The 26080-nt window shown below is 43.7% G+C and overlaps 3 protein-coding genes and 1 long non-coding RNA gene across 5 annotated transcripts in view; 2 read left to right on the forward strand and 2 right to left on the reverse strand.

Annotated features, from left to right (window-relative positions):
- The window catches only part of LOC135388284 (kinesin-like protein KIF11), a 37587-nt gene extending 29857 nt beyond the window's left edge, over nucleotides 1-7730 (forward strand). For both annotated transcript variants that reach the window (XM_064617724.1, XM_064617723.1), the window contains exons 21-24: nucleotides 1238-1553; nucleotides 2052-2197; nucleotides 2523-2591; nucleotides 7402-7730. In XM_064617724.1, coding sequence (XP_064473794.1) covers nucleotides 1238-1553; nucleotides 2052-2197; nucleotides 2523-2591; nucleotides 7402-7497 — 627 coding nt within the window. In that variant the 3' untranslated portion in view covers nucleotides 7498-7730. The remainder of the gene's footprint in view (nucleotides 1-1237; nucleotides 1554-2051; nucleotides 2198-2522; nucleotides 2592-7401) is intronic.
- Nucleotides 7731-15723: 7993 nt separating this feature from the next.
- Nucleotides 15724-16452, reverse strand: LOC135390031 (uncharacterized). Its single transcript, XR_010421669.1, has 3 exons — nucleotides 16207-16452; nucleotides 15931-15981; nucleotides 15724-15836 (listed from the first exon to the last, which is right to left on the reverse strand). It is a non-coding gene; the product is annotated as an uncharacterized LOC135390031 (long non-coding RNA).
- Nucleotides 16453-23468: 7016 nt separating this feature from the next.
- Nucleotides 23469-24850, reverse strand: LOC135388286 (pyridoxal phosphate homeostasis protein-like). Its single transcript, XM_064617725.1, has one exon. It carries the CDS (start codon nucleotides 24786-24788, stop codon nucleotides 23943-23945), a length of 846 nt encoding a protein of 281 aa, XP_064473795.1. The 5' UTR covers nucleotides 24789-24850; the 3' UTR covers nucleotides 23469-23942.
- Nucleotides 24851-24948: 98 nt separating this feature from the next.
- The window catches only part of LOC135388287 (kinesin-like protein KIF11), a 37010-nt gene continuing 35878 nt past the window's right edge, over nucleotides 24949-26080 (forward strand). Inside the window, exons 1-2 of the mRNA XM_064617726.1 lie at nucleotides 24949-25128; nucleotides 25885-26035. Coding sequence (XP_064473796.1) covers nucleotides 25085-25128; nucleotides 25885-26035 — 195 coding nt within the window. The 5' untranslated portion in view covers nucleotides 24949-25084. The remainder of the gene's footprint in view (nucleotides 25129-25884; nucleotides 26036-26080) is intronic.

Raw genomic sequence — 26080 nt, forward strand, 5'->3', positions numbered from 1 at the left:
ACCGTACAGTTTGTACAGTTCAATTTTTTTTACTTCCAGGAGCCACGAAACGAGTCTGAATTGTTGGGCAGTCCAAATTTTCAGCAAGTTGCATAAATCCACTTTATTTCAAAAACCTTTGCTCGTACACATTCAAGGTGACTTTAAAAATTCTATGCGCATCTGCTTAGCTGCACGAGTGTGCAACAACATATCGTGGCGAATTTCAGCGAGCACATCATCAATGTAGCCGCCACAGCAAGGATTGCCGCATGTAGACAGTAGATTTGCAGTTGAGTTGCTTGTACAATTACAAAATAGCTGTTTTTTTTTGTTTTTTTTTTTTTGAAACAAGAGAAATTTCTTATTTTTTATCTGCCTCAATAGCAAGCAGATAAGGAAGAAGAAAAGAACTTGTTTTGTCACCTCCTGGCTGCAATATTATTTTAACGTTCGCCGTGGCGTTGGCTTGGGGTGACGATGGACGCCAGCTCCAAAACGTTCTGAGAAATAATCGCTTGCTGTACATATTTGCTCATTCGTGCTCATATTGCGTAATCTTTTAATTTCGCTTTCTCTAGATCGTGAAAACAGTGCTAACACACGGAGTTAGAATGATTGGCGACGTCGAGAATTCAAATATTCACACATGCGCCAAAAATGGAAACTTCAAATTTAACACGTCTCAGATCATGAAAACACCTGTGGACGGGGATGCATCGATGAAATCCTTGTCGCCGCTGTTGTTTTTACCCTCTTTGTTATGTTGTCTGTTCAGAAGAAGATACTGGTTGTCCTCCAAAGTCACATACAAAGCAGCTCAAAAGTAATTCAGAATGCATTACAAATTGCTTTCTAAAGTAATTCAATTAGTTATAGTTACATAATGTTGAATGTAATTCTGGAGGTAATAAATTACTAAGAATATAATTACATTAATTAAAATACTTGTAATTACTTTACAGGTCTGCTAATAAGTAAACTTTAACAAAAAAAGACGAGGGTCATAAATGAGGCAAAGTTTCCCTATTGCAGGAAAAAAAAACTTGAACAGTAAGGAGGAAACATGTATTTGAGTTCTGTTGATATGAGTGGCAAGTGTCAAAACTTAGGAGCTTGCACCACGTTCCCTTTTGATTTGGTCATGGAATTCGCTTAAAATAGTCAGTGGAAACCTGGAAAGGCCAGGGAATTTGTAGGCTACAATTTAGTAAACACTCTGGTTGTTACGATAACTTACCTTGACGTTTCTCCATAGGCCATGGGCGACCAGACGCAGTCCTCCGCTGATGCTAACGTCCACTTCCTGGCAGACCACAAGACATGCATGTCCAAGCTGGATACACTGCTGGAGGAACAGAGCAAGAAGTCTGCACTGGCACAAAGTGACCTCCTGGCTTCATCAGAAAGAACCACAAATGACCTGATGAGTAGCTGCCGCAAGACAACCGAGCGGGTGCAAGCAGCGGCTACCCTAGTTGAAGCTGCAGATGAGGAGGTTGCGTGCAATGTCCACAGCTGTAAGAACCTGCTTGCTCAACTTGAAAAGGACATGGTGATTTATCAGCCAACAGGTATGTGTAAATTTCTCGTTTGCTCATCTGAGAGGCTGCAGACATGGATCATTGGAAATCCCAGTGTTTCTTGCAGAGCAGACACTGAACTGGGGGGGAAGTGATAGTCACCGGTTAGATTCTGCTGAAGGCAGAGACACCAGCTGTGCAATTGCACAGTTGCTGGAAGCATATACCCCCAGGACATGTTTGTGTTTGTGACAGTAGTATAATCTTACGACCTCAAGTCACAAAATCGTTACACTCACAACTGCTGTGTAGCCCATATAATCAACCTCACAAAACTTACAGGAACTAAATAAGGCAGCGATACTTCCGTTGAAAGAGGATGCACGGGTTTGCTGGAACTTTGCACAGCTGTTTTTTTTTTGTTTGTTTGCTTGTTTCAGCATTTCAAATTGTAGCGCGCATTTTTTCAGGTTGCTACTGCACATTACATTTTGAGGCACAAAATAGTGATTTCATTGTACTTTGACGTGCTTTCCATTGTTACTTCAGGATGCACTCCCCAACGGAAGGACTACCCCTTCCCCACCGAGCTCCCACATACCTCTCCGGACGAGGTGATCCTCCGGCGTCTGCGGGCAGCTGAGGAACGCCTCAGTCCGGTCCCTTTTCTCTCATCCGGCACAATGCACGCTGAGGTATGGTCTTCTTTAGACTTTGTATACCTGGAATACTGTGGGAATGGTCAACACTCTATTCATGAATGGTTCGTTTTACGGTTTATGGAATGAGGAAAGGGAAGTATCTTGTCCCTTAGGACACTGCTCATAAAGTATACAGAATTCATAAATTGGTTGGCTGGATGTAAACATGGTAATATGAGCCCCTTGTATTTTGTTGTTGGAGAGCATATGAGCATCTGTTGGATGAATGGGGACATTGGAAGTTCGAAGCCTTTATTCATTTGTAATTGTTTAGTGCTGGGTGTCATATAAAAAGCTGTCTCTTTAACTTTGTTTTTAGGAATGGAGCTCGACAAAGGGGAAATTATCCGCCGCTTCCTCAACAGATTCTCTGGCCTCTTCCACTGAGGTATGCAGCTTACATGACGCACCCGACCTTTGTTAGCTTGTCCTACTTTGGTTGTATAGTTGGTTTTGGCGTAAGAGACGCTAGTCATGTGTAGGGTTTCTCGTTTTCGGCATTTGCTGGAAAGTGCCGAAAAACATCTCGAGAAAGTTTTTCGAAAATCGCCGTATTCCGCAAAAGCCCAAAAATGGCGTGAAGTTGCAGACTAGGGTGGCCTTGCTGGAAAGTGGCAGCAATCATTTTCTCCTTAAAAAAAAGGAACTTTCAATGTCATTTTCGAGGGTTGGACACTGAACGTGATCAGTGACCCTTCCTTCCACTTATTATTACAGATGACCATGACTAATAACAGCTTAAATATTGACCTCACATTCTCAAAACTTCCTGATGCTAACAGAAAGGAGCATGTTGCCATAACAGACTGAAGCATGATATATGTATCTGTGTATTAAGAGTCCTAAGCGTTTATCCTTATGGTGCTCCTTTACAGTGCCCATAGATATGTTACTGGTTTGCTGCTAAGGTCCGATTCAAGCATTTTCCCGGTAACAAAGTATAAATACCTGGATTCTAAAATTTATTTTTCGTTCAAAACATTACTGACGAATAACTACAGCTTTTCTAAACCAAATACACGCCGATAAACACCCTCCAGGTTTGCAGAAAAATAAGTGCTGAAAACTAGAGACCCTACTTACATGCACTACGCTGCAAGAGCAAAAAATGTAGATTATTCTTGCTCACTCTCCTTATACCACTTTTACTATTACCTGTGGAAGACTGCACGCTTGTTTCTCGTCATTAGAAAGAATGTACTTTGGATTACTTTACCTGTTAGTTGCTGGGTGATGGCAATATTGTCAGCTTCGCTACAGTCTCTATCGAATCAGTACATGGTGACAGTGCGTAAGGGATAAAACTAGAGATGGGACGAATCCAAAATTTATCCGAATCCGAGGAAGGTTCTGCGAATCCATGAATCTTACGAATTTCAAATCTCTAGAATCCTTTCTTTAAAAAGAGTTTAAAAAGCCGGGGAAAACAAACTTGAAAAGTGTTTTGAAGCAGAATGATAGACTAGCTTAATGAAAAACAAATTAAATAATAGTTCAGTTTCGGGAGAAAATATGCCCATATAGTTCTAATTAAACTTAATTTATTTAACATGTTGTTCATCGACTACAAGAAATACATAAATTCTCGAGTCTGAATTATTACTATAATAATTAATAATAATAATAATTAATATATATAACTAAGCAACTATCAAAAGCAAAACCATCTGACTTTTAAACTTCTAATGTAACATTTCCAATCTTTCAGTTCCTCTTTTAGTCCAGAGCAATGTAAACAAACAAACAAGAAAACACCAGCCTGTCAATGGGACTTTCAGTGGGCTCCAGAGGTGCCAATTGTAAAAGGAAACGAGCAAACGTGGTTGGTGAATTCGAAAGATTTGATTCGCCATTTTGGGCACTCGGATTCGGATTCCCGAATCTCTAATCCCTGCCTGGGATTGGAGGATTTGGTTGGCACGTCCCTAGATAAAACACAAGTGGCCTAGATTTTTAGCAGCTCTAGCAACTACCTCAAGATATTATTTGCCCGCAGTTGCCTCCTGCTATTTGCGCTCTGAGGCATCCTAAGGCATGCCATTAAGTATTAGAGCACGATGGAAATTGATTTTCTGAGGCTGGAACACACTTTTTCTGTGTTCCAGCCTCAGAACATCAATTTCTATCATGTTCAACGGACGCTGCTTGCGTCGCCCTGTCGTATGAATGTGGGTGCGTAAGTGAGAAAACATGTAAGAGTGAAAGTGGAATGAATGAATGAGGGAGTGGATGTGGTTTGTCCCTTCAAATGACTCACCCTTGGAAGTCATTGGGGAGGCGTGTTAACTTAGCCCAATTGGTAGGGCCCCGGACCGGCAATCCAGAAGATGTGGGTTTGAGTCCTACAGCTGGCTAACATTTTCAGTGACTTTCTTCTTTCAGGCATTACTGCTTTGTTCTCTGTTATATATGATGCATACGTGTGTACTGAATGTAAGTTCGGTTTCGGTTTGGATGAGTTATCACACCCAGAGGGCGTGCTCGGTCTTCCTCTCTCGACTATCCTTGACTTTGCTGACCAAGAGCGATGAGCTGACCTCTGATGTAAACATGGCGGAATAAACAAAGCATTTGTGATTGATCTCGGCAATCCTCTGCCATCCCGAGGCTACGGGTTTTTCCCTTCTGTCATACACGACACTGGCGACGAGGGCGAAACGGATTCACCGGTAGACACACGCTATTACACCGAAAAACGGCGGAAGGATGATGGCGCACGGGTCTGTCGATGCGTATCGTGCAGGCAGCAACTGGTCGGCGTGGCTCGACAGGCTAGAATTCTACTGCGAGGCCAACGACATAACAAGTGACGACAAGAAACGCGCACTGTTATTGTCATTTTGTGGCGAGGACACGTATGACATCATGTGCCGGCTTGTACTTCCCAGAACGGTGTGACAAGTCTCGTATAGTGAGATTGTACAACTATTGAGTGACCGTTTTGAGTCGAAGCCATCGGAGCTGGTGGGTCGCTCGAGATTTTACCGAAGAGACCAGCTGTCATCGGAAACCATTGATGACTACGTATCAGCCCTCGAGACTCTTTCCAAAGAGTGTAATTTCGGCGAGGTGCCTTCCGCGGAACACGCAGATGGTACGGACGAACCGCGCGTGGCGCAAGGAACACCAGTTACCACAGCTGCGGAGCAGACATCATCGACAGCTACACCGACGACGGCAGTGGCTGCAGCACCGCCATCCGGAACCACATCGCGGACTTCTCAGTTGGCGTCGACACGTCTGCCCTTAGACGTCACGCTAAGGGACAGGTTCGTCTGCAAGTTACTCGATACACATCTTCAACGCCTGCTAGCAGAGCGATACCTGACACTCCGCCTAGCTTATGACATGGCGAAGGCCGCGGAGGCAGCCGCTAAGCAACAAGGGGAGCTACGGAACAGTACACAAGACAACTCTATACACCCAGTAAACCACTAATATCCCTATGACATCCTTACAAGGTCGTGAACATCCTGAATATCTGGACATCCATGCAATATCTGTGGGATGTCCCAGAACGACATTCGCGTTTCTATTTTCAGACTAAGGAAGACAACGACGGCTGGAAGACGGGAGACCATAAATGCAGTGAACCCAAGACACGGAAGAAAGGAAACAACAGATGCTTCCGCTGCAAAGGTAAACACAAACCGACAGACTGCAAGTTCTCCAATACAGTTTGCAGCTACAGTCAACCCTCGATTTATGAACCTTCGATTTATGAATTCCCTCGTTTTATGAACAGGAGCACGAGGAACCAAAATTTTTACATGCATTTTTCTCTCGTTTTATGAACCTCGATATTCGAAAAATGAATGGAATTTCTAGGAACCAACTAGGACTTGCCCTGCGTTTTTTGCCCTCAATTTATGAACGGATCGTTCCGAGGTAAAAAAAAACTCTTCAAATGAATTATTCCGTGGTCTTATGAATGATGCCGGAACGTATGAACTTTTTTCCTGGAATTGCACCCTCGGTTTTTAACCCCTCGAAATCCGAACAACAAACGGGTTTTCCGGGGACGCGTTAAGGACGACCAAGTGTAAAGCAGAAGGCATGGTCGAAAGCAAAATTACAACATATATTGCATTATAAACACAATCCAAACTCGCAAATACTGTTTCGTCAGTGCGATCGTACTGACTTAACGGAATTTTCGATTTATGAATCCCTCCATTTATGAACGATTTTTCCGGGAACCGAGGGTGTTCATAAATCGAGGGTTGACTGTATTGCAAAAAGACTGGCCACATACAGAAAGCGTGCTTCTCAAAGAAGAATGCCCAAGAGGAACAACGTAAGAGTCATCGTGTGGAGAACAGTGATGCTTCAAGTGAGGATGACAGTCTTTACGACATTCACCAGGTGCACTCCGTCACAGAAGATGCATCACCTAAGTTCACCATGGGTTTTGACTGTACATGGGAAACATATTCCATTTGAAGTGGACTCAGGATTAGCCTACACCTTAATCAGCGAGGAAACCTTCCGACAAACCTGGTCTTGAAGTAGACCGAAGCTATGTCAAAAGGACGTGCACCTCCGCACTTGGTCAGGAGTAGGATTACCGCTAGACGGCACCTGTGATGTGCGAGTGCGATGGGAAAACAAAGCATTTGTGATTGATCCGGGTCCTTCACTTCTGTCATACATCACATCCTCGTGAAATTCATTGGCCAATCTGCTGCTTTTTGCTCCACTGTAGCTTTGCTAAAATTCTGGTTCAGGTGCTTTAGAGACTTCATTACAGCTTGCTTTGTTTCATCTCAATACTGCAACGTGCATGGATACGTTGCTAGAGTTATCTTATGCAGACTGCTTCTGTTCCTTTTTGTTGTTTTTTTTGTTTTTTTTTGTTTTGTTTTTTTTGCAGTCTGTCATTTTCTTTTGATTTGTTGCCATTTAGATCATGTGGTCTACTGTTGAGCAATCATCATCGGCAAAATAAACTTGTTTCATCACATGGTCTGCATATGCTGCATGCAAACTCCTTTACAACGAAACTTGGGGGGACAGCAAAAAAAAAATCGCAGTAAAGGTTTTTTCGTTAAAAAGGATGTCTATTATTGGACCTATAGGCTCCAGCGGGACTGCAAAAAAAATTTGCTGTAGTGGTATTTTCGTTAAAAAGGTGTTCGCTATAAAGGAGTTGGACTGTATACTTGTTTGTCTTCATAAATTCTTTGTTTTTCTTTAAGGGCACTATGAAGGAAAATATCACCAAGCCCAAAGCAAAACAGGCTAAGAGGCACGAGGCATCATCTAGGCGTGGGGTCTTGGCACCAAGCAACTGACGGGAGTGCCTGCGCTCATTTACTATGATGTAAATTTTTAGATTTCAATTTTATCCATTTAATAATTCCACCCAGGTGGTATCTATGTGCGTTTATATAGGTAACACATGTTAAAAAAATCAAGTGTACTGTACTTGCACGGTCATACTCTGTTCAGTTATCATACTGGATATATTCAACTGCAGTGCACTTTGGTGAACAATGCCACAATAAAATTGCCATATGTTTGCTAGTTTATGTGTCTGGTGCCTGATATATTAATGTGTAGAGCCTGAAGTTTTCGGGAAATATTTTTTGTAAATTCCGGGGGTTAAAAATTGGGTAAATAAACATGTGCTCTAAATTTGTGCGAATTTGGTTGGAAAAACTTCCGGTATGTTAAATTCGGAGAAAAATCTGGCTCATCTGCTCAAACTAACTGTACTGGTTTGGTACAAACTGTGATGTAAACTGCATTTGCTGTCAAACAGAGAGGAAAACATGCTCCGGTAACCGTGCTAGCATTATACTTCCGGTAGGCTTCTTACGAACCAACGATTCCAACTTACTATTAACGATTATTAGGGGTGTGCGAATATTCGAGTTGTCGAATTCGAATCGAATATCAAACGCTCGAACTATTCGATTCGCGAATCGAATATCCAATATTCGAATTTTCGAATATTCGACTATTCTACGAATATGAACGACACAGCCCGAAAGTGGGCTTCACCTGATGCTTCCGTGCATGAGGTGAAGCCTGCTTTACGAAATTGCACTTGCTGCAGAACCAACACAAGCGGGACGGTGTTTAGTTTGAGATAACGGAATCCAAAGTTAGTTTTGTAGACATCGTCTGTGGAAGGGGTGGCGTCCCTCCCACATGCAGTTTAGCGGTGCCGACGAGGGACTTTGATTTGATGTCTGTGAGGTTGCCTTTAAAAAGTTAGGACTCTCGAATAATGACTACAGCCCACGAACAAGAAGGGTGTCTTAAAGATGTCCTTTACATCTAACATTTCAGTAGTGCAACTTCCTAGGGCGAGTGCAAAGAAACTAAAGGGTGTTCATGGCAAAGCTGAGGCAGGATGCCAATTCGTTTGTTTCACAAATGTCCTGTGGTTGTCTGAAGCAATTACAGCCTCATCCATGTAACATGCTACTGCCCGACATAAAATTTTGAAATGAAGGTAACCACTCCAGTACTCCCGTAAGTGTAGGCTCACTTGGAAAGCAAGAAGCACTCTCATGTAAAATTAAAGAGTAGGGGCTTTAAACAGAAGAATTGCATGTCTCTCTTGTGACAGTTAATGCCAGAAAAATTACACTAAGGCCATGGGCTACAAAATGGAACTTTTAGTGTGAAAGTCACATATTGTAAATTTTGCACAAATATTCGACATTCGATTCGGTATTCGGATTTTTTTTTCCCCATTCGATTCGATATTCGATTCGACTTAAAATATTCGGATTCGCACACCCCTAACGATTATTACTTCAATTATTATTACTTCCAAAGATTAGATACGATCTTAGCTCCAGGTCAAATTAAAACATATTTCATGATGAAGTTTGTGAGCTTACTTGCAGATTTCGCAAATGCTCGCAATAGGGACGTTCGCCTGGAGTTTGGCAGCGCGACACTAGCGCCGCATTTCTCCCCTGGTGGTACGGGGAGGCAAAGTTTCAAAGTAGACTCGTCGGGTGACGAATGTGATTACATGCGCTGTGCACGACCTTCCACCTGCTTCCGTGCAATATCTGAGAATGTACATCCCGTAGAATGGGAAAAATAAAGCCTGGACCACGTCACTGTTATAAAATGTACGAACTGCACAAAGAACACCGGGGCGTACCTGTATCATATCTGTTTTTCTGTTATTTTTTGCATTCAAACTCAAGCTGATAGCTGTGTGATTCTGCAAGCTTACAAACTTGAGCTGTTCAGAAAAAATAGTCCCGGGAAAAACGGTCCCGGAAGAAAGGGTCCCACTGGCAAAAGGCGGGGAAAAAAGGCATAGAAAAAAAAGCCCGCAGGCATGGAATGGTTTTGCCATCGCTTGTGCACAAAAGCACATCTTTGGTGAGACAGATGATGCTCCTCAGACAAAGATAGTTATTATGTTTTGTGAATACGGTGTTTTATTTGCTCTTTTTTTTTCTTCTTGCTTTGAATTGCCTAGTTATAGGACCTGACTACCCCGCTTGACTAAAATTCCTACCCCAAAGTCGGCAATAACTCGATCGGTAGCTGGCTTCGGGTAGTAGCTTCGGTTGGCGCTTACACTTGACGTCATTCTCTTTTCCGGCTTTGGCGGGGTTCTTAGACCTAGGTCAGTGAACTTTTTGTCTGTGTAACCTACTCTAGCCTAAGCGTGGTACTGGTGAAAAGCTTTCTGTCCTTCGGTTAGCGCTTACACTTGACGTCATTCTTTTTTCCGGCATTGGCCGGAGTTCTTTTTGTCTGTGTAATCTACTCTATCCTAGGCGTGGTCAGGAGGAGGCCTCGAATAAAAGTATGCGGGTTATACCAGTGGGGTGGGGGGTATATGTTTACTGGAAAAAAAAAAAAACGAATAATGATAACTACATGGAAAGGTCAGCCAGGTGCGAAGCCGGTTTGCTACTCCTTAAACACAGAAAAGAACACGGGAGTGCCAATAAAAAACTTGTTTCAGCACTAGTTCATAGACTGTTCATGCACGGTATGCACGAATGTACTAAGAGTATTCAGAAGAATGTGCGGGAGAAAAAAAAACGGCTGGGTCCGGTACCATTTTTTCCTGTCTTACTATAGCAGTGTGACATGTAATTGCCCGCTGTTTTTGTTCTTGAATAAATCCAAGCGTATTTGTGCACTAATGTCATCTGTCCCGCACCGATCGAGTTACTGCCAACTTTGGGGTAGCAACTTTAATCAAGCGGGGTAGTCATGTGCTACTACTACTACGCAATTCATTACGCAATTTATAATTTGTAATGTATTCAATGTCTAAATAAAGCACTTATCTATCTAAAAATTCAAAGCAAAAAAAGAAAGAGGAAAATAAAACACCGTGTTCACAAAATATAATACATATATCACTGTCACACCCAAGATGTGTGTTTAAGCGATGGCAAAGCTATATCGCCTGCCTGCGGGACCATTTTTTCCGCCTTGTGCCAGGGGGACCCTTTTTTCCGGGACCGTTTTTTCCGGATCCCTGCGTGGACCTATGTCTGGGGCTGCGTATTACTATGTGAGAATCATGAGCAATGTGGATTACGCATTCATTTATTTTTTTAAAATTAGTTACATATTCTACAGCTATAGGTGGAACAAATTCCTAGGCACCGAGTGCATGGCAAGCATAGGAGAAGTATGAGATGTCACGAGCACATGTAAATCCAAAAATGATCAGATCTGTGCAGGATCCATCGGGAGTCATTGCAATTGGTCATTGGATTATGAAAGTTGTATTGCACTCGAGACATGTCTCCCATTAAGTTAGTGCATCAAAGTCAATAATCTCAGCCACAAATACATTTAAATTTTTGTTCTGATGAATGTTCTGATCTGACTCCCATATTCTTCTCTTTCAAAAAACTCACGGATATGTGATAAGTGGTAGCATGGTTTCGAGTAAGCAAAGAGGGAATGTAACGCTCATAAAAAGACCTGACTACTGGCTACTGACAAGTACGTATACTGCTCGCTGCGTTCATTTTATAAATGATTACTTCACCGGCTCTCACACCTTCTTCGTAAACCCGAGTAAAACATTTGAAACCAGAGATATCCAACTGTATGCATTCATGCTTTATTCTTCAGTTAGGTTTCGCTCAGAGCTAGTAGATCGGCACCTGGGGAGCACCGGCATTTTACTCGTATTTCGAGCGTGTCCGATAATATTCTGCCATGCGCCAAAAACGCGCCGCTATATTGACGGTTTCCCTTCTTACGACTTGATGGGGAAACAATCCCCGGTCTCTTTTGCCTTATAAAAATCGCAACACAGCTTGGCCATTTTGACACAGCACATATCATGTGCGTGACCAGAGAACATGCTACTTTGGAAAACTTAGAACTATCGCCACAAGTGGCGCTGACTGCCGTAATCAGGAGCGCCCTCTGGCCCAGCCCAACAACCCTATAGGCCTCGCAGGCGGGTCGTAGCAGCCGCCCTTCGCAGCCGTGGTTAATATTGAATATTTTCGCTATTTGAACAATTTTCAACTTCATATTTCATAGGGTGAATGCTTTAGTACAGAGGAACAAATTGAAAATGATCATAGGCCTGTCAAGTATCATTTCACGTAGCCATCTTGAGTTTACTTACGGACTTGCTACGGCGGGGCGCCACCGTCGCGGTTTCCGTGGATGACCCCGTTAGGGAGAATCGCGCGAGATTCTCCCGACTGGACCCTTTGACCTTGAGTCCCTTCTGTATGCCATTGTACCCGGTGTTTATACGTGTGTAGAAGGGAAGATTGTCTCGTAAATCTTGTGAAACTGTCGCGCAAGACGGCGAGTTGATTTTCGTGCTTTCGTGGTTTGAGTAGCACAGGGGTAGCTGTCGCGCGCGTAGCGTGTGACGAAGACTGTGCATATATAAAAATACATATCTCAAATGCAAAATGGTCAAACAACCGTCATAAAAAATGGACGCAATTACTAAATAATTGCAATCAGCTGTGAAGAGTCTGTTCACGCGTCGATCGGTAGCAGTTTTATCTCAATACAGCTTACAGAAACAGGATTTCTTGAAATGAATTATGAAATTACCACTTCTGTTGAAACTAGAAGTTCAACTCACAGTACGCACACAAAATGATAAGAATCAAAGGAATGGCAGGGAAGTCGACAATTATACGCTATGTAACCTGTCCGTATTCCGCATAGTAGCGGCCGTGACTAGTAGGTGAAGATAACTTTTTTTTTTTTTCTATTTGGCTGCGATTCGTGTTATCGCTTTGTGAGATGACGAGAGGTGTGATCTTTCGCCACGAAATGTGGTCATTTCACTAGTTTATTTCAGTTGTCTTTATCGCATTACGCGGCGCTGATTGCCCACAGTTTGTCGTGAGACGATCGTTGTATTTGCGAGTAAACGGAGGATCCGTCTACAGATTTCAGAGTTCAATCCAAGAAGTTGCATTTGCATTGCAAAATAGTTATTGTGCGACAAAAATTCCTCGTAGTAAAATGGATGCGACAGCACTCCTTCCCCTTGCCTACATAATAAACATTTACCGCGGTGCCACCTCCTTCCATGCTCCGGTTCTTCGTTCAGTTCCCCCACATGTAGAAAACAAAGAAACTAGTTGGAAAGAAAAAGGAACGAGATAAAGACGCGTGTGCTCTGGGGGAACCGGAAAAAATGTTCCCGGAAAAAATGTCCCCGGAAGAAATGTCCCCTGGAAAATATGTCCCCCGGAAAAAAATGTGCCCTCGAGAAAGATCCACTTTTGGTACGCGTGGAATTTTTGCGAAATCCCCGGTTGCGATATGCAGGTCTTGAAGTCCTCCGGCTCAAAATAAATACGAAAATTCCTAACCACTTACTAAGGGTTTTTACTTTGAAAGCTCGACCTACTCTCACTTGCGATTTCTCGTAGGGAATACACTGCAATCAATTTCACGTTCGTTGATACAACGTGACACGGGTTCGAGTCCTGTCACCAGGTGTGCTCTCTGAGGTTTTCCTTGGGTTTTCCGTCGGACTTTCCTGACGAATGTCGACTCACTTAGCCCTGAAGTAAACCCAGGACGCATACTAGCCCCCTGTCACCCTTCCTCCTGCTGTCCTCTGTCCACGCCTGTACACAGCGTACAGCAATAGTTGCTTCGCAGCGCTAACACGGAAAAACATTTTCTCTGCTAATTAGCACAAACGTGAAGTATCACAGAAAGTAGTACGACGTCCAGTTTCAACAAATCAGAAGAGAAGACATCATTCGGAATGACCAGGAGCATGTCAAGTTCTTTTTTAGAAGTGCGCAGATCGACGTGCACGGTGATGTGTAAAGAGGGAAATAAAATGCGGGGGGAAAGCAACAAAATTGACAGACAAAAATATATTTCAATATGTCTAGCGGTATCACATCTCGGGAGCCCCATGACTGTACAGGCCGCATTGTTGCAAGACACAAGGAGCAGCAGTCGCCAAGTAAAGATGCTCCAGAGCAGTCGTGTGGCTTGAGCATCTAGACGAGCGAGAAGTTGTCTACACATTGAACACGCGACCATTAGGATATCTCGCGAAACATTCGTCCTGAGTGTCAGCTGGATAGACTGCTTGGAGGGCACCTTGCCCCAGCATGATAAAGTTCCGAGGGGCAGTGGGGCAGACACTCAAGCCCCCACGTAGTTGTGTTAGTGTATATCACACAAACAAATGTCATGGGCTAACAACGCAGTGTGGGGTTGGTATGACATTTCAGACGCGATGGAGCTACGACAGACGAGGACAATACGGAAAAGGGCGGTGTGGTGCCTTTACGTCCGTTCCGTACTGTCCTCGTCTGCCGTAGCTCCGTCGTGTCTAAATGCCGTTGTTCACACATTTTCCGCGGCACCCTTTTCTTCTTGTCTTGATGGGAAAGTTATGCATCAACTTGTACAACTTCAGGAAAGTGAATTGCATTGTTGCATTTTTGGTGATACGATATGCCATGTAAAATAGTTGACATGGTTGCAGAAATACCATGTTTTTATTTTTATTTTACTAACTTATTTAACTGACTAACTACTGACTACCACGTTTTTGTGGCTTCATAAGAAGAACTATTAGCTGGAAAGCCACATAAGTAAGGACGCGTACATGTTCACCTGCAAGAATCAAGGACGTCGGCAGATGGAAGGAACGTTATACGGAAGGTTTTCGAGATCGTGCAATGCGAAAGACAAGAATACATAACACAGAAGTAGTCCTACAGCAGATGCCTAATCTAATTTTATGAATCCCCCCCCCCCAAAAAAAAGGTAAATGTTATCACGATTTGCTGTTTCTTGTTCTCTCTCTTTCTTTTCTTTTTCTTTTTGCCATAAAAAAGGATTTGACCGACAAAATCCCCTTGCCTACATAACGAATGTTCAGCATGGTGCAGACGGTACCTGAATTCAGTCATACGTCAGTTCATACGTCAATTCAGTCAGTTCCTTCCGTTCGACTAGAAACAATGAAGCAAAAAATAAAAAATAAAAAAAGGAACAACACGAAGAAGCGTGTGTTTGGGAGGCGCAAGAGAACTAGCTCGTAGCCTTTTCTGTGTTCACATTCATTGCCTAGCAGTGACAATTATTTTGTAGGAGCCTGCGTGTTGCCCCTAACAGCTTTATCTAACACGCAGGATGTCAGTGAGACTTGCAGTAACCGAATATGATTGAGCATGCGCGGCGAGGTGTGCAACTGTTCCAACGTATTGCGATAATTAGGTTCATTACGATAATTATGTTGATGATACCGATTACAGTTTTATAGAACTGTATATATATTCCCTTGAAAAATATATATATTCCCTTGAGACCATGGCTACTTGCGCACCGAAGATATAGTGCTGCACGAAATGTTACAGTCGTTCGTTGTACCGCTAGATTTGGTCCACAGGCACACTACACGCACGTATTGCTCTAGGCGCAAACATAGGGTTCTACGATTTTTAGTTCGTTCACAACAACGATTATGAGCCAAGGCCAATATGTTAGGCCGAGGACACGTTGCGAGAAAAACAAACAAGGAAGCACAGAAGAGACACATTTCGAATAACAGCCTTATGCGTTCCCCCGCGATTTGCTTTTACAATTAGACAGGTGGTACAACAACCGAAGGAATGTGAACGGGCGCGCTTTCCCATTATTTGTCTCGGTCATCTGTCCTCCTCTGGCCGTGTGCCATGCTAACCAGATTGCAGCAGGTCAGTGGTCGGAAATCTCGCGCAAGTTGGTCAATTTCCTGCTTTTGCATAACGTATTCAAAGTGTTAGAGGATTTTTGTGGGAGAATAATCTATACGATAACTTTGCACGAGACCGCGGGACGTTGGAGAAGGTAAAAAAAATAAATAAAGAAGACGAGAACACATGGTGAGACTAAAGGAATGTACGGGTCCAATTTCAGGTACGTTAGTACGGGCATTGTGATATTGCTATGAACATGCCCATGCTGAATTCACCGTACTGCGGAAGCGCCCATTCGCTTGGCGAGGGTAAAACAACGGGATGAGGCAGTGTAGCAAACATAGAAAAAGAGGAGATGGAACACAGCCATTAGAAATTGGTAAATGCATATAATGTTTATGATAACATCCGGGTCGACCTGAACCGCATCACATCGTACGCTCTTGGGTAGCCCAAGTGAAAGTTGGCACCACTGTGGTAATCTGAAAAAGTCAAAATGCACAAAAACTTCGCAATGCTCTCATGGGCAGAAACGAAATATCGAAGTGAGATACACATCAGAAGACAGTTCCAAACCTAGAGAACGCTGTCCATCCTCAACCTTTTACTCCTGTGCTGTACCTCAGACTGTAAAAAAAAAAAAAAAAATCATCGGGGGTGAGTCGTAATACAGGTGCTTCTCAGTCCTGCCCCGAGAGTCAAGGCAATGACACTAGACTAAGACCACTGATGCCTAAGACCATACAAGGGGGGCAAATGCCACAGCTTGGATTGCCTACGGGGAATAACAAATAAATAAGAGCAAGCGCACTGCACCAGTACAAAGTTACCAATCCCTTGGTTACAACTTACCGTTTCTCTCTCGCCAGCCGCCGACGCAGCTTGCGGACTGATTTCCGACCGCAACTCCGCGGTTTCCGAGGATTCTTGCACGGCCGTGTCATTGCCGCGCGTTTCCAGTTTGTGCGAAGCGGCAGCAGCAACGATACTATGAACGTGCAGCCTACCGCAGTATCAACAGTTCAAATCAGAACACGACAATCAGCACGACGCGAATGAATGCGTCCCGCAGCACAGCGGCGCACAGCCAGAGCAGTGCGCAACGCAACCACAACTAACGTGACGTACCGAACACAAGTGACGCAAGCGCCACCTTTCGCAGAATACTGGAGTTGATCACACGGTAGTTACATGCTCCGCCACGATGTGGCCAACGAAAATCCTGTATAGTTTCGGTTTGGTCGGAGTTTTTTGGAATAGTTTGGGAACGTAATAACCTGCGCTATGCTCTTCCAATCATGCTGAAATTTTCAGCAATTGTTTTGCGCATAATTGCCCATCCACTGCCACTTCTAGGCTGGTGTGGTGACATTAGAACACCTTGAAGCAGGAAGCCAAAGAAAGGCATTGTTTCATGTTTTTCTGAAGGCGCTTCCGGATTATCGGCGTCATATATCAATAAGAGCGAGACGGTCCACCCTCCACGTATCACAGAACAACACAACGCAACAAATTGTGCGCCGCTATCTGCTCTCCCTTTTGCGCCAGTTTCGTACAAAGACCACCCATAATCGGAGATACTGGCATGTTCCAGGCCGTATGGCGCCGCAACCGCATGCCTGGCCGAAAATCGGAAGACGGTCCCCCCGAGTCAAGAATCATAGCTTCCGAATGGCATCAGTTTCACCACCAACAGACGAAAATGAGAGCTACAGGTCTGGTACAAAGTTGCCTCTTTTGAAGAGGGGAGTGAGACCATAGCCTTAAGGATTATACGAAGAAAGTATTTATTAAAAGTAGTATTTCAAGTATTTAGTATTTGTTTTGTGGCAAATAAAATGAGCTCCTGTGAAATAATTGTAATTGAGAGGAGGCAACATGGCGGGGTGTAGTCTCGTTCGGATATCTTGATGTATTTTCTTTGATTCAGTCGTAAATCAGTGGTTGAAAGTGTGCGACATCGACTGTCTTGTCCTTTGTGTACTGCGTCGCAACTGTCAGCAATGTGAAAGAATGATCAGCATAGGTGGCTTGCAGTGCAGTTGTGTACAACTTGCGCAACGGAAGCGTGTGAGCTGAGTAGAAAGAAACAAAGAGGAAGGGAAAGTGGAGCTGCGGAAGTAGGGGGCTGCTTTCTCCAAGTGTGTTGTAAATTCGAAAGCGCAGTGACAACACACGGCACAACGAAAAGATTTTGCACTGTGGCTCCTGGACAGCTTGACAAATGAAACTGGGCTTGCTCCCATAACTACCACGAGAAGCGCACACACTGATGCCACTCAACCGCATCACAGAGCAACTGATCAGATGGGGATTGCCTTTTGTGAAGATGTACGTGTGCAGACCAACATCAGCAACATCTGCGCGGCCTGATGCGCTGTCAATAATGACAAAACTGTGCTTGTGTCTGTCTGCAGCAATTTCAATCTGGCAAGGCATCGAATGCAACCGCAGCTTGTTGCCATTTAGCAATACCAAACCAAAGGAACTCATCAGCAATGAATGGATTGGAACTGGTAATCGATGAATATTAAACTTTGTATACACTGGGATTGGTCTATATATCACTGCCTGACAGGCATCCCACACGCAATACGATATTAAGCCATAATTGTGGGGTTGACTTTTTTAAGCTTTCCTTTTTTCCCTGGACTACCATAGACTGCAATTGCTTGCCAGATAAATTCATCAAGTCAAAACATGTTAAGCAAGCGCTATACGACACAAGGCAGATGAAAACACAGGACAAGTTCTTGTCCTGTGCGTGTTGTGTTACTGTGTAGCGCATGTTCAACATGCACTGACCAGTTTATGGCAAGCAAGAGTATTCCAAAGATTTTTTTAAAAAAAGTGCCACTTTAAAAAAAAAAATCTTTGGAATACTCTTGCTTGCCATAAACTGGTCAAAGGAGGGGAATGCAAAGTCCCCTCTCCTCTTTTCCTGGAGACAGATTCTGCAGACTGCGCGGGTTTTCAGAGGTTCATATGACATCTGAGAAAAATCATGACTACCTACGAATAAAGGGTGCATGATTTTCACGAGTGACCTTGAAGCTCTAGCCTCGTGCCTCCTTCGGTACACCTATGATATATCAAGGGACCGTGGCAAGACCAAGCCAAAAGCGTTGCCGCTTATCGGTAAGGCCAACGACATTTCGATGAAAATTCGAAACTTTGAAAAGTCGAACAACCAGGAGATACTGCGTGAGTGTCCGGATACAAAATGGCATTTCATCGGACGGGTGCAAAGCAACAAACTGCCCTGTACGTCGTTGCGACTTTGGACTCAGAGAAACTGCATGGCGGCTGTTCTGAATCGCGGACCTAAGTTCTCATTTCCTAATTAATTCATTTTAGATCCTCGTGGAAATCACTTATATCCAGCCGGAATTTTTATGCAGTGCAATATTTTTGCTGTGGGCATTAATGCACTAATGTGGGCCTTTTTGTGGGCATTAATAAATGCGGCACGCTGCCTATACTGCCGAAAACGCACCGTTGCGACGACGGATCGTAACACACATATTTAATGTGTGCTTGTATTTTTTTTTTCTTTTACGAAGATATAAGCCAATGCAGCGCGATCCCCATTTTCCCATTTTAAGTTACAGATTTAAAAAAAAAATAAAAAATAAAAAGCTAGCAGCATATGAAGCAGCAAGTTGGTTAAACGGCCAGGAAGACATTGTCTGAAAGAGTATACTAGATATCTAATTACCGAAAATTCACTAATTAACTTTTTCATTAGCAGTACGTTTTTGGGAAAATGTGAATAGCAGATTCAAAGACATTTCAAACAATCATTTTCGAAGAAAGTCCTGAAACAAATACGTACTTTGAGATCCATCGCAAAAGATTACTACGCAAATGAGCCGAAACCGAAACCACGTGCCGCATGACGTGGAATGGGCGTTGTTCTTCCTACGCTCACGAAGGGGTTGGTTTCAGTATCCGCTCATTTGCACAGTAAAAATTTGGCGGTTGGCCTCAAGTACGTGTGCATTTAAAGATCTCTTAAAAATTGGGTGAGTCGAGCCCGTTTATAATGATATTCCGATCGTTATATATCGCCACGCGAAACACATACCGGAACGCGAAATCCGATCGTTATATCAGAGTGTCGTTAAAAACGAGTTTGCGCGAAATCGCCGGTGGGTATCACGTCAATAAAGTATGACGGCACAAGTAGAGTGCCACTGAACACACAAAGGACACAGCTTTGTGTCGAAGAATTTTCCAAGGATGACATATACGCTCCGAAAAAACGTGAGGCTCCGCAGCTTTTGAGATCGACGACTTCGTCCATTGCTTGTCATATGCAGTGCCGCAATCATCATCATTCTCACTATCGGAACTGCATTGTCCATCAGAAAGCGCCTCGCCCACGGGTAATTTGTCGACGCGTGTTTGGATGGCGACACGCAACTGTCTGCCAACTCACATTTTGGAAGCCACGGTACCTCGCAACGACGTTTTGCACCAGTACAAGATCCGTCTACCACGTGCAGCTTCGGGTCGAGCCATATCCCTTTCCTCGCCAAGACGCGTTTCGGGACCGCAGACGCCGTCGTAGCACTCAGCAAACAAACAAACAAACAAAAACTTGATGGCAAGAGAACGATGTAGAGAGGGAACCTACGTCTCGCGAGCCTCTTAAATTGGAAGTCGCGCGCTTGTATCCCCGTCGGCCCGGCCCGGCAGTCATGCGCGGATAAAGGTACCGCGTTCTCACTGTAATGCTCACGGAGGCTAAAGCTCTTGAAAATGCGACCGTAATTTGTTTTCAATGAACATGTGGAATTTGCTTTTCAATTTTCACGCAGCCGACGGGACAAGTTTGATCGCTATACGCGCTAGCAAATGCTTTTGCGGCGATCGTTATATATGTCTCATTTACATGTACTTCACTAACATGTTCATGTGGGGTAGTTGGTACGTATTAGACACAAAGGAACACAGCCAGTTGTAGGGTCAAGTCTTCGTGCCTCGTCTTTGGCTGTGTTCCTTTGTGTCTAACATATAAAAAAATAAGTATTTAAAGAGATTGAAACATTTATTTCACTTAAAAACAAGCTTTCGGATGGAGTCCGTCCTTCAGGTGCGATGCATTGAACACTTGGTAGAGATATTTATACTCATGTACATCAGAGAAAGGGGACAACGAAGGTGGTGAGGAGGAAACACAAATTCTTATTAGAGACGACTGAGCGCGCGAAAAAGAAAATACAAAAGAAAGCAATGTACAGTAGGAGCGTTACCGGAGACAAAAAACCGTTGAGAGATCTCAGGTGAGCGAACGTCGTAAAGAAGACCGCTGGAAGAAATATTACACTGCTGGGGTTTGAGAAAAGATAAACAATGGCAGCCTCGTGTTTAGCCTGCATTCTAACGTACAGAAGCTTATACAGAAGCGTACAAATGCCTTTTCTCAGCTTCTGTACGTTAGAATGCAGGCTAAACACGAGGCTGCCATTGTTTATATTTTCTCAAACCCCAGCAGTGTAATATTTCTTCCAGCGGTCTTCTTTACGATGTTCGCTCACCTGAAATCTCTCAACGGTTTTTTGTCTCCGGTAACGCTCCTACTGTACATTGCTTTCTTTTGTATTTTCTTTTTCGCGCCCTTAGTCCTCTCTAATAAGAATTTGTATTTCCTCCTCACCACCTTCGTTGTCCCCTTTCTCTGATGTACATGAGTATAAATATCTCTACCAAGTGTTCAATGCATCGCACCTGATGAAGGACGGACTCCGTTCGAAAGCTTGTTTTCCAGTGAAATAAATGTTTCAATCTCTTTAAATACTTATTTTATCCACTTGCGAGTGCTACACTTCTCCCATTTTTGCCTGTCTAACATGTACTTCAATGGGTGAGCTGACGGAAACCGACAATTTGATTGTAATATCGGAGTTATCGTTATATCGAAGATCGTAATAAACGGTCTCTGCTTATATCCATTATATCCCATTCCGTTATATGAGATTTCCTCGAAACATCAAATTAAAAGTTAACTAATGATAGGTGTAAGAAAACCAGCGGTAAAGACAAGACAAAAGAAGGAGACAAATGCGCGCTGGTTAATTAATGAATTTTAGGAAGTAGCTAATCATTTACCAGTTACATACTCGCTCCGACAGAACGTCCCACCCGCAAAAGCGAAATATTTCCACGAGAGCTCGGGAACCCTGCTTGACCATCCTCCAACCAGGGGCAGATTTAGGGGGAGAAGTCCAAATGTCTTGACCCCCCTCAATTTCTGTCGTTACATAGAGTTTGAATTGACCTTGGTTGTGCAATAGCATGCTGTCCAAGGCAGGACCCGCCACAGAAAAATTCCTTGTTGAACTTTTCTGAAACTTTGTTGAAAAGTGTTTTACAATATCTGTTTATATTTCCTTTGAGCAAATATCTTTACATTTACTGCTTCGTAACTTCATTGTCATTTGTAGTCCTCTTGAGGAAAGCATATCTTGCTGTGGTTTACTTGAGATAGGGCCAAATTTCCTTCCGTCTGAGGTAAACAACAGAGAAAAACATGAAAAAGGACGACAATACACACCCCTGCCAACAGTACTCCAGCTCACTTGCCACGCCTTCAATTTGTTGTTCACTGCTCAGGATATTGGCCAAGGCCCATCGGAGCACCCCAGAAAAAAAAGAGAGTCCCCATGACCATTGTCACAAACAGTGATTTCCCCAGAAATTCACTACTGGGGGGGGTGCCGAGCTTTCAAGGGGGGGGGAGGGGGGGGGGGGGGGAGTCATGCTTGGTGAAGGTTCCACTTACGGAATTTTTCTTAGACACGGAAAGAATCGTGGCACAACGGTGACATATCTGCACAGCTTTCCCGGTTTATTTGTACATGTCATTACTTTAGAACACAGTACATTAGAATAGAGATTCATTGTGAACGGCATTCCAACATTAAGGTGCATAATCACACGACCGACAAAGTTAGGAGACTACCATCTTGTCAACGAACACCAGGAATCAACGGTGAAAACGTTAGAATACCTCGCTTGGTTGAGTTGGGCGCAAATGGCTCTTGATGATCCACATTGAGTTTGCGTGCCCGCACGCATTTTTGCTCGTACATACTCGCAATATATGCATTGCACAGTCACTTTTAAATGATTTTGGACAAATGCATCGTACGATCATCTGCATGACTGTGGTCCTACAGCCCAAGTTTGACAGCACAGGATGTAATTCGCTGCGCCGGACTCACTACCAGAACGTGTTCGTGGCCGAGCTGGGTGGGGTCACCTGAGAAATTTCAGGGGGGGGTGTTGCAAAAATGCAGGGAGGGTGTACACCCCCCCTGAGGGGGTGTAGGGAAATCCCTGGTCACAAACAAAAGCCATACCATATAAAGAAAGATTGTGAGATTTTGTGGGCATTCTGATACTAGACGTAACAATATAAATGATTGGGGTGAGACGGAAGTCAACCACCCTTTGTGCTAAGAAGGCATGTTCGGGTTATTAGGGGTTAGGGGTTACAGGGGGATTACCATTGTACGCATGTGTACTAGTCGTCTACAATTCCGGAATGGCTGAAGACCCGTAGCCCCCCCCTCCTCTGGCCAGCGTTGGATTTACAACAGTTGCTATGCATGGTGGAGCAAATGGATGGAGAAAGGCCAGACTTTTATAGAATCTCAGTATTATTTACTCGTATCACTGTATAACTAGGCCCCACGTTTTTTTAATAAAACCCAATTCCCCCGACTATTCCCTCCCGAATCAGTTTGGGACCAGTTCGGGTTAAACCCAATTTTCCCCCGAATTCCAATAGCGTATCAGGTTGAACGACATATTGTGTGCACTATTTGCTAGCAGTTTATACGAATGCGCGATGTAGATACTATTTGAGGGCAACAGTAAGTGTGATTGGTGCTGGTCTATAAAAAGCAAAGTATGTAGCTTGTTGGACAGAAAGCAAAACATAATAACCCGATAACACCCGAATGTATCAGTGAAACCTGATTTCACACAGACTTACAAACTTAAAAATAGCACCCAATTTCTCCCTCCCGAATCCGGTAAAGGTGTTTAACCCGAAAAAGTCCAACCGTACGTGTAACACATCATATGCTGATAAACACAACAAATTATAATACCATGTGCAATATTTGATTTATTTAATAACTCGCCGCTGCCAAAAATACAAATTGAGAGATTGATTTAAACTATTTTGCCAAATTTCAGATAATGGCTGTTCTCACGTCTTCTATTGTTGTCTTTCGAAATGACGTTGCGATGCTCTTGGCAGTACGAGGACCCTATTTCTTATGCGTTATTATTTCTTTATGTTTTATTTTGCCACAGCAAAAATATTGTACTGTATAAAAATTCTGGCTGGATATAAGTGATTTTTATGAGGATTTAAAAGGGATTAATTAGCGAATGAGAAAGGTGTGGGAGCATGCCAATTGGTTTCTGGTAGAGCTACGTATTTCTTACATAACTGAACCAGACTGCAAGTTCATGTTCTTTGTAATGAAACAATTCACAATGTTTATTCGTTATCGTACAACATAATTGCTTCCATGTTCACGACACACGGCGTACCTCGAAAGTTGCCTCTATTTCTTTGCAGTGTAGTCGCGCTGGCCGAAAATAGTGCTCCCTACTCTTACATTCGTGCTTCCAAGTTCAATTGCATGCACATAATCAGCTGACATGCCCATGCTCAATTCAATATCACCACTGTCCAGACCCAACTTCTCACACATCGCATCTCGACACTTTACCAAGTTCACAAAGTCGGGGTTAGGACCCGTACTAGGGTCGTAGCTTGCCATTCCAATTGTCATGATCCCTAAGAACTTCAAACTCGCGCATTCTTTAACCACGTATTGGGCCAGGGATGCAGTTTCTGAAGGCTCCACACCACCTTTCTGAACTTCACCACTCGTATTCACCTGAATCATGACATTCAATGGTGTGGGGTTGTTACGTTGACTCCATCCTCGATTCAGAGCAGCTGCCAGTTTTTCTGAGTCCAAAGTCTCGACGACGTACAGATTGGGTACGCTAACCAATTTCGGCACTTTGTTGCTTTGCACTCGTCCGATGAAATGCCATTTTATATCCGGACACTCACGCAGAATCTCCTGGTTGTTCGATTTTTCGATCAGCTCTTGGATGTAATTTTCACCGAAATGTCGTTGGCCTTCCCGATAAGCGGCAATGATGAGTTCTTTTGGTTTGGTCTTGCTAACAGCAACAAGCCGCGGTTGAAGTCTCTGCTGTGGCTTGGATGCTGCGCTGATCTTGCTTCTGACTGTTTGTAACGCCTTTGCGATGTCAATTTCAGCCATAATTCTACTCATTAAATAGGCAATGAAGAGAACTCTGCGAAGTGTGAAAGCAGACGACTTGACTTGTCCCGTGAGTCTTGTGATAACAAGTTTTCTTCGCACATTCATTCATGGTCTTTTCAAAGTTCCTCCCAAAATCTATCAGGTTGAATTTTTGCATAGCTAATAATGTCGTGTATTAAATATCATGGAGGTTAAATGTTAAACATCGACAATATTTGAGGGCGCTGCGCGCTGCAACCGGCTATTCTTTCATTTCATTGGCTGGATTTGACGACTGTGAACCAATGAGCGCTCACCGTGGAATGGAACGCTTTTAAAACGCGCAGAGCAGTGCATTGTTTAGCCGGTTTTGTTGGTTTTATATTCCCCTTGTTGTTTTATTCGTACACTTCTGTGCAAGCATGTCGAGGAAAAACCAACATATTCAAGTCTTTGTGCGATGCAGGTATGTCAGTTTTCACTGGCGAGTGGTCCTTGGGTCGTTGTAGCACGCCCGCGATACCTACTTAACGGACAAACTCCGCCGCTACACAGTGAATAATTTTGTTTCTAGGTTTCTCTGGCTTAACTTCTTCCCCGTAGTAGTTATGCTGTTATCGCGTCACGAGTGAAAATGTCACTGACAGCACACACCCTGTACATCTTTTCTTCGTGGCGGGCAAGTCTCGATACTTCCCCAAACTACCACCGACCGCATATTTACGTCAGCGTGCACCGAGAGACACGACGTCAGACTGCATACGGTCAACCTCTACCCTGAACTCAAGTGCCGTTAACCAGCGTCTCCTATAGCATTTGAAATCCCACATGGGATGCACAGTGACGGTTTTCTTTGGAACTCAAGGACGCATGATCCATGACTTTTGCTGTTGACCTTCGTGGCCAGAGGCATTGTTACAAATAAAACGTTGTGGCTGTTGACTGTATTAACGATTTCATGAAGAGCTTTCTTTAAATGTAACCAAACCACCAGACTCACCCATGCACGTACAAGCATAAGATAAGATCTTTATTTTTCCTCGTGCTCACCAACCGCATAGGCCTTTACTGGTGATGCACTCGTAAGATGGGTGTGTTGTAAAGGGGGGCGGGGGGGAAGCTGTGGTCAGCCTGCTCTGAAGTGGCGGCTCGGTGCACCCAGGGGAGGGAGACGAGTGGAATCTATTGTAAAGCTGCTACAGAACATTTCGTTTATGTATAGGCCACCGACTGCCAGTGAGAAGAAATCTGGTAGCGCCTCCGTCGTCGAAGTAAAACAGGACAAGAAAGAGGTCCTCGTCAAGGACCGTCTTTGCCCAGATAGGAACAAGGCCTTCTCCTTTGACCATGTCTTTCCTGGCACAGCTCAGCAGGTGAGATAGGTGGTGACAAAGGTGCTTAAAATATGCAATGCTTTT

This window comes from Ornithodoros turicata, chromosome 3 (assembly GCF_037126465.1).
Source record: "Ornithodoros turicata isolate Travis chromosome 3, ASM3712646v1, whole genome shotgun sequence".
In the NCBI taxonomy this organism is placed as follows: Eukaryota; Metazoa; Arthropoda; class Arachnida; order Ixodida; family Argasidae; genus Ornithodoros; species Ornithodoros turicata.

Coding starts and splice junctions, on each gene's coding strand:
- LOC135388286 (XM_064617725.1), bottom strand. CDS start 24,788: ATGAATGTGCGAAGAAAACTTGTTATCACAAGACTCACGGGACAAGTC.